Source organism: Balaenoptera borealis (assembly GCF_965194805.1).
Source record: "Balaenoptera borealis genome assembly, chromosome: 20".
In the NCBI taxonomy this organism is placed as follows: domain Eukaryota; kingdom Metazoa; phylum Chordata; class Mammalia; order Artiodactyla; family Balaenopteridae; genus Balaenoptera; species Balaenoptera borealis.
This window is the reverse complement of record NC_138879.1, coordinates 25,486,728-25,494,724: the sequence shown is the minus strand read 5'-3', so window position 1 is coordinate 25,494,724 and position 7,997 is coordinate 25,486,728. Positions and strand designations below refer to the sequence as shown.

Below are 7,997 nucleotides of genomic sequence, written 5' to 3'. Positions count from 1 at the left end.
CAGTGACCTTTTGTTTCTGCAAATAAATGCTTTCCGTGTAGACCAGTCTGAGGCCTCAGATAAGTGGGACTTTAGGAGAGCACAAAGTGGGGAAGGGGTTAGGATCAAAGGAGATGGGGGGGCTCAGATGTATTGCAGATTCTTCTGAGCCTGCCCCTCTGTTAACAGAGAATTGATTTGCCCCTCATCTCTCCCTGGGGGAATCTGATAGTTCCTTCTGCTGTGGCCAAAAACCAAAGAGACCAGCCTCCCCCAGGACCTGTCAGCCCCAGTCTAAGGCCCAGCTTCACCATCCCTGGGGTCCTGCTCTAACCAAAGCTCCTTCCTCTTCCCTGATTTTCTGCCCACTGGTCCAAAGGTTGCAGGATCCAGAAATATCCCAACCAGAAGGCTCTACCAGCTTACACTGAATGGCTCCAAGCAAGCGTTTTGTTTCCACAGACACTACTCTGTCCCCTCTGTCAAGGTGACCCCCTTGGGAAAGCCAACCTTGGTGGCAATTTTAATTAAATGCAGAAGAGCAGTTAATAGATTTTTTTTTTTTTTAAGACAGAGGGCAAGGCATCAAGCTCTGGGAAAGCTGAGCTTCCTCTTGCAAAACACTTCTCTTCCTCTCGCAACACACTTCTCTTCCTCTCCAGCTGGGCTGTGACATTATTGATAATTTGGCCTCTCCTATAATAGCACCAATATCATTAGGAAGCAAACGCTCGGCTTTTCTTGCACACACTCCTAGTCCTCTTCGCTCCTTGTCTTCCTCTGAAAGGTCGAGAATTCAGTAGATGGGGTGGGTAAGACGCCCCCTTTGGTCCTGCTGCCCGACCCCAGATGTCTTGACTCCAGGGCATCGGGGGTCCCCGTTAGCAATAAACCGGTCGGGAGCGCGCAGGCCCGCGTCCTCCGGACGGCACTGCAGGGCGAGAGCGCTGGCGGTTAGGCGGCCGTCGCGGCGCTGCCGGAGCCAGGCCCGCCTCCGCCTCCCCAGCCTCCGCCGACCAAAGGGTTGTCAGTGGGACCCGCCAGGAGACAATAGCTGCCCCCGCGGGCGCGCCGTCGGCTTGTTTGGAAAGCCCGGGGGCGCTTCGAGGTAAAAAGGTCAGCGCGGGACTGAGGTTTACCTCGGCCTCCTTCGCCCACCCCGGCCCTCGGGACTCCAACCTGCCGCTCCCGCCGCAGCCCTCCCTTCCCCGCCTCCCCCTCGGCCCTTTCGCCTCGCCTCCCATGCTGTCCAGCGCCGGAGACCCGGGAGTCACCGGGAGCCTGGTGGACGGCACTTCGGAGGCGGGCGGCTGCAGCCAGAGTCTCTCAGCCTCGCCGGCTCCCGAGCCCCGACGTCCCGGGTGGGTGGAAGGGCGCCAGGCTGGGAGCGGGAGTGGAGGGGTAACCTGTGTGCCAATCTGAAGTTTGTCGGGGGACCTGTCCTCTGACTTTCTCTGAGCAAGAATTGGCGGGGAGGGGGACGATGAACAGCCTCCCCAGCAAATATTTATATTTCCCGAGGCACACTCTATGCCAGGCCTCGCTCTGGACGTGGGGGACGCAGAAGGGAGAAGGGGCAGTGGGCCCTTTGCCTTCCCCCGAACTTCCTCCTCTTTTCACACCCTTTTCTGTTCTCTCCAAACAGATCCGTTTTTCTTCTTTCCTGCCTTCCTTTCAGGACCCTCTCTGAACTGTATCCTCCCCACCACCCTTTCCCTCCAGGTCTTCCCACATTCCTCCAATGACCTGAGGGCTGACGGCTGTCAGATCTGGAAACCTAGGGCCCTGTTCTGCTTAGGCCCCACCCAGTAAGTCCTTCTCTTTATCCAGCCGAGCTCTTAAAGCTCAGCTCCTTCCCGCCCAACGAGCCTGCACCTACTCTTTCCTCATCTCTCCCCCAGGGCTCTTGGAGAGAGCCTCCTTTACCCCTAGGTGGAGGAGCAGAAGAGGCGGAAGAGGGGAAAACACAGACTTTATTGAAATGAGGCAGCTGGAGGTACAGAGAGAACCCGATTGCTTGGGGCTCAGGTTTCCAGAAAGAGTGGTGCCTCCACTGTCTCCAAGGTTCAGAGAAATGCTTGCTGCTGGTAGGAGCTCTCCCTGCACCTGGGCCTCCCTGGGCTGCGCCAGGGGTCGGGGTGGAGATGAGGAGGAGGGTCCTGGCTTTTCCAGGAGGCAATAAATAGGGGAGGAACTAGTGGGGGCGTGCCTGCGCCTTCCTGGTAGAGGCTTGCTGGGGTCCAGCCTCAAACAAAATTGCAGAAGTCTCTGAAGTACCAAGTTCCAAAACACTTTGGTAGCTTAGAGATGAGGTCACTGGTGGGAGGGGAGGCAGGTCTCAGAAAACAACCTCTGGAGGCTGCTAGTGCAATACAAATGTGCCAGGAGGGGGTTAATAGGCTTAGATTGGGGGGGGGGTGCTTTTTGGTCTGTCGCAAGGCAGCTGGTGCTATTGTAAGGTCTGTGGTGACTAGAAAGATTAAGCATTTGTAATACGCCTGCACCCAAACACCTCCCACACAGGAAACCTCAAGGCCTTCTCTCTGTCCTGGGCCTAGAAGGGGGAGTTAGGTAGGATAAGAGTGCATGAGGAGAGTCCTCGAAGCTCAAAGGCACTGGACTGAACAAATCGAAGTTGGGAGGGAAAGGAGAATCCAGGAGGCTGGGACTTGTTCCCACCCCGCCCACATGCTGATCCCCAGAGGGAAGCCCTTCCCTTTACTCTTGACAGGTTGGGTGTCTCCCATGCCTCTGGTCCTCCTGTAGGGTCCCCAGCCATCAGCACCTTGCCCAGACCGGAGAAAAGGGGCCCCCATTCCTCCCAAAAGCAGCTCTAAACTGGCGCCCCAGCCTTGGTGAGGATCGCCTGAGTAGTAAAGCCGAGGCCCAGGGTTAGGGAGAGCAGAGGAGAGGGCTGGACTGCGGTGCTCCGGTGCTGGCGAGCCCCGTCGGCTGCGAGGTTTAGTTCAGGAGGTGACGGAGCTGGGCGAAGCTTCCGGGGAGGTGCACGTGGACTGGTCGGAGGCGTCTCCAGCCGCCTCCTTGGGACAGCCTGAAGGGGCTGGGGGCACCCGGCCTCCCTCCCGCTCGCGCTTCTTCTGCTTCATGCGCCGGTTCTGGAACCAAATCTTGACCTGCGTCTCGTTGAGCTCCAGGGTGGCGGCGATCTCCACCCTCCGGGCCCGGCTCAGGTACTTGTTGAAATGGAACTCCTTCTCCAGCTCGGTCAGCTGCCGCGTGGTGAAGTTGGTGCGGAGGCCACCGGGCGCGCCCAGGCCCAGCTCGGACACCTTCGCTAAGGGCGGGGCGAGAGAAAGGCCACGTCAGTTCTCTCACCTCTTTCTCCTTCCCCTCCCCTCCCCCCTGGCCAGCTCTGCACCCGCATTCACCATGCTGTCCCGCTTCAGCTCTCGAAGCACCAAGCACCCCTCCAGGTGATCTGGATCAGCCTCCCCTCGCTCCCATCCCCCATCCCTCCGCAGGACAGCAGGTCCTGGGCCTGAGCTGGGCACACAGATCCGGAAGTGCGGCTATGTGTGGAGACTTACTCTTAATGGGAACCGGGCACTCTCTGGGTGGGGAGACCCCACCTGACCTGAGACCGGGCAGAGTGCTCTTACCTGCCTCTACCCAGCGGCGCAGAGACAGGAACGTAGCCCAGGACACCTCAGTGCAGAAGCAGCAGAGCCGCTCTGAGCCCCAGAGAGGGGGTGGCCACGTCTGAGCCCTACCTGTCTTGGGTGGGTTCCTCTTAACCTTCATCCAGTCGAAGGTCCGGGCTGTGGGGAGGCTGGTTTCTGACGCGCAGGGCGATTCCTTGGCCTCGGAGAGGAGCTCAGCATAGGCCGGTGCAAAGTTCCCTGTCTGCTCGTTCCCGTAAGGGGGCTGCGGCGGAGGGTACGGCCCCGGGCCCGTTCCAGCGGTTCCATAGCCGTCGGGCAAGGCCCCCAGCTGGGCCCCATAGCTTGAAGGATGAAAATAGCCTCCATCTCCTTCCGGCTGGCCCAGAGGGTAGTACTGAGAAGGCCCGTAGCTGGGGCTGCAGGCAGCCGGGGCGTACCCCGAGGTCGCGGAGCTGGGGAAGGGCACCCCTAACGCCGAGGGCGGGTGCTGGGCCGGATAGCCTGAGTTCTGCTGGAGCGTGGGGCTGGGCAGCCCCCCACCATAGCGGGTCTCGCCTGCATAGCTGTCAACAGAGGGAGCCGAGCTGGGGGGGAAAGAGGTAGGGGCGCTGTAGGCGCTGGGTGCCCGGTTACAGAGTGGGTACTCTAAGAAGGAGTTCATCCTATTATAGTCCATGCGTCGAGGCCGCAGGAGGGTCGGCCCGTTTGGGGGAGACACCCTCTTGCCCTACAACCTTTCCGCAGTATGTCACAGCGCCGAAGCTTGCATCCATGGCCTAACCCAGCTCGCCTGGGCCAGGGCTCCCCCAGGAAGGGGGTAGGGAGTGGGGGTGGAGGGGCGCATGTGATCTCTCCCAGACCAATGGGCGCAGCGGGCCAGAGTTTGGCAGCCCCAGCGCCCATCCATCACCCCCTGAGCATTAGCATGACAAAGACACTTCAATCACCCGCAGCCCATCCATCTGAGGGCGACGTGGAAGCGTCAAAAACATCTTTCTTCAAAGACTTTTGGAAAGAAGGGACCAGAGGGAGAGGGGGGAAAAGTTAGAGGAATATTCAGGACTTTCCTCCCCTCCCAACCCCCAAGGCCTTCAATAGGCTTCTAGGTTATTAGATTTGGACAAATTCAACCCAGCTGCCCTTCATTCTTCCCGCCCCCCACCCAAAGGAGCCTTCCCCCCTCACCAAGTCTGTAGACCAGGAGATGGGGAATCCAGCCTCCTTTGCCCAGAACTCCCAGTCTGAGTTTCTTTCTCCCAATTTGGGGTGATGGGCTGGGACAGCCGAGTGAGGTATGTTATTTTGGGCCAAATGGATGACTGTGAAGGAAGAGGGTGCAAAAACACCTAAGGGTGTGAGGCAGGGCCCAGAATCTAGAGGAAGAATTAAGTGAGGGGTGGGAAACTGGCATATCAAGGAGCAAGACAAGATGACAGAAATGTGGAGAGGAGGATGAGAAATGCCCCATTCCTCTCTCCATCTCTCCACATAACCACTCTCTCCTCATTCACACATGCATTTCTCTCCCTCGGCTTCTTTTTATATTCTCTCTGTCTCAATCCATCTCTCTCTTCGTCCATCTCTCTCCATATTTATATTCATTCCCTACCTATCCATCAACTCATTTCTCTGGATGTATTTATCCTCTCTCTAGCCATCCATAGCTGTAGCTGGCTCACTCACTCAGACTCAGATAACTCCCTGTATCTCTCCAGAGAGCCACAATGAGCACAGAGCTAGGTAATGTTTACTTACAGGTGAAGAGGAGGGAATTTTTATTCTCTTTCTGAAGTGTTTAAAACTAGTGTAGTGCATTCTTCTGGTTCATTCCTACCCCACAGCACACACCCCCAAATCCCAAGCCTCAAATCCATAAATTCAATACCAATTACATCTTAAAGATGACTCAAATTTCTGATGACTTTCTAGAACAGGTCAAAGGAGTTTGCTTAGAGAATGGGAGCTTCAGGCTCAGGAGCAGAGTCTCACCCCTTTCTGCTCCGTGTGTCTGTTGGGTTAGGGTTGGGGGAGGGGAGGAGAACAGGAAGTGGCTCCTTCACTCTATTCAGACAGGGATGGAACTGGAAGGGAAGCTCTTAGGTAGAGCCCATTGATTCTCCTCCTCCAGACTCCGAGGACAAGAGCTTGGTGCAATCTAACACCCACGCTCATTTGTAACCTGTCAGGGTGTCTGCCTGGCTGGAGGCCTGGGGCCAGGGCTAGGGCAAGTCCAGGAGGGCAAGAGTTCAGGGGAGGATCTCTGTAAACAACTGAGCTGAGGAGAGGAAGGGGAAGCAGGTGGGACAGGTCCAGAGAGGACCCTCAAAACTTCTCAGGTTTCCCTGCCCCAAAAAGGGCAGGGTGAGTACTCATCCCTCTGCAAGGTGGCCCTAAGTTGTCTCTCAGTCACTGTGTCGCTCCCTCTTTCTGTTTCCCGGTCCCCTCATTTTGCCTGTCCCCTCCTACTTTCTGTCTCTATCACCAGAATCACACTGCCTTTCTATTTTCTTAATAACTGTGAGCCTTGCTTAGCCCTCAGCTATGGAAGAGCTTAGAGCATTTCACAGGACCCCTGCCCCCCTCCCTCCTCACGTGTACTCTGCTTCAGACCCTGCTTCAGAGCAGGACAAGTTGGGGGGAGGGGACCAGCTGGCAACTCCTTTAAGAGAGATGCAATGGGGGAGGGTGAGAGAATGTTCAGTGCAAAGGGATGAGGGCGGACAAAGGAAAGGAGAATTGAGGTGGGGGGCGGGGGCGGCCTGCAGAGGGACTGAAGAGAAAAGGAGTGTTGAGGTGAGAACAAGATTTCTTTCTATTTCCCCTTTTGGGTTTGTAGATGCTCCCAACAGTTTCCGCTCACTTTAAGATGTTCTCCACAGAGGCATTTGGAGAAGAGGGAAGTAGGGAACCAGGGTTTCTCTTCAAACCCCAAATCTGAACTAGGTCTATATCTGACCTGGCTGTCCTGCTTCTGGGAGACTTGAGACTCTACTTTCCACCTTTCCCTCAACCCAGGGAGACCCTCCTCACCTCATCCCTCGCCCTCCTAATTAAGGGAACAATTTGAGGTCTAAAGGGGGAAGTAAACTCCAAATCAGTTTAATAAAAGAGTAGAAATCATTCTGGGAATTGGGGAAATGCAGTCTCCCTAGTAACAGCTGAAGTCACCAATAGTCTATTATAAAGACTAGAAGGAAGGGGGCGGAGAAAATGTGCCTCAAGTTATATTGTCAAGTGCAGTGGTTGCTTTGGTCTCAGCTCTCCCAATTCACTCTGCTCTCCAATTCATCCCTGAGCCTTGCTGCCTTCTTTTGTGTAGCAGAAAGATGAAAACTTTTCAGATTTCCTGGTGGCTCTCCGAGCCCCAGCAGAAAGGACTGGGAGAAAAAGCAACATGGGTCCTTAGGTTCCCAAGTCTCTTCCTCCTTAAAAGAAACTCCACTGGCCTCTGGCCTGAGGAGAAACCCTATGGAGCCTGGATTCCTTGCTAAGCCCATAGCTGAGTGAAACACAAAACAAACAAACAAACAGTGTAATCCACATCTGAAGTAACCTATGGCCTATAGGATTATCTGGTTGACCAAATTAAAGTCACCAGAGATGGTCTGGGAAGACCCAACACCAAAGTGAAATATAGTTGATTTCCTCTTTTCTATAATCTATTTAGACATATAGGAGAGCAAGGAAAACACAGGCATGTTTAGTACTGAAATGATCTTTGAGAGATACTGATCCCTGTACCACTAAGGCAGGGAGACCATTCTAATCAGAATGGGGAAGTGTTAGAAGTTTGCACCTAATTCTGGCCTTTTCTATGGAGGAAGCTGCTTTAGCTGGGGGTTGGCAGGAGCAATCTAACAGTTCTTTCATTAGGCCCTTAAGTGCCTTTCTGCCTGCTCTCCCCAGCCCAGATCTTGAAGACCAAAGTTCAAGATCAAAGATTGGAACTTAAGAATTTAAAAGATATTCAGGGTTATAATTTTTTTCTCCATAAGAAATGGTTTCTTGTTGCTGTTTTGGGGGAGGATGCAATCTGAATTCAGTGCTGTTTGTTTTAGTACAAGCTCATTAAAATGTCACAAATCTGGTTGAGAACCATAGGCTACGGGTGGTACATAATGTACTGGGAAGACTATTAGTTTTGGGGCCAGAATACTTGGGTTCAAATCCTTGCTTGGCCATTTCTTAGCATTATGGTCCTGGACAAGTTTCCTGGTTCCTCTGAATCTCAGCCTCAGAGAAGAAGAATGGGTTTAATACTGCTTACTTCACTGCATTGTTAGTAGGATTAAAGCAAACAAGAAAATATAAACCATAGAGAACTCTATAAGTGTATGATATTGACATTACATGCACATTCTGAAATAGTGTGAGTCAGTCTTCAGTTTTTTAATA

The 7,997-nt window shown here is 54.1% G+C and overlaps 1 protein-coding gene across 1 annotated transcript; it reads right to left on the bottom strand.

The window, feature by feature from the left end:
* Positions 1-2,945: 2,945 nt before the first annotated feature.
* HOXB1 (homeobox B1) lies at positions 2,946-4,468 on the bottom strand (the record flags this gene model as incomplete). Its single annotated transcript, XM_082373238.1, has 2 exons — positions 3,711-4,468; positions 2,946-3,274 (listed from the first exon to the last, which is right to left on the bottom strand). Exons 1-2 carry the CDS (start codon positions 4,276-4,278, stop codon positions 2,946-2,948), a joined length of 897 nt encoding a protein of 298 aa, XP_082229364.1. The 5' UTR covers positions 4,279-4,468.
* Positions 4,469-7,997: the final 3,529 nt, after the last annotated feature.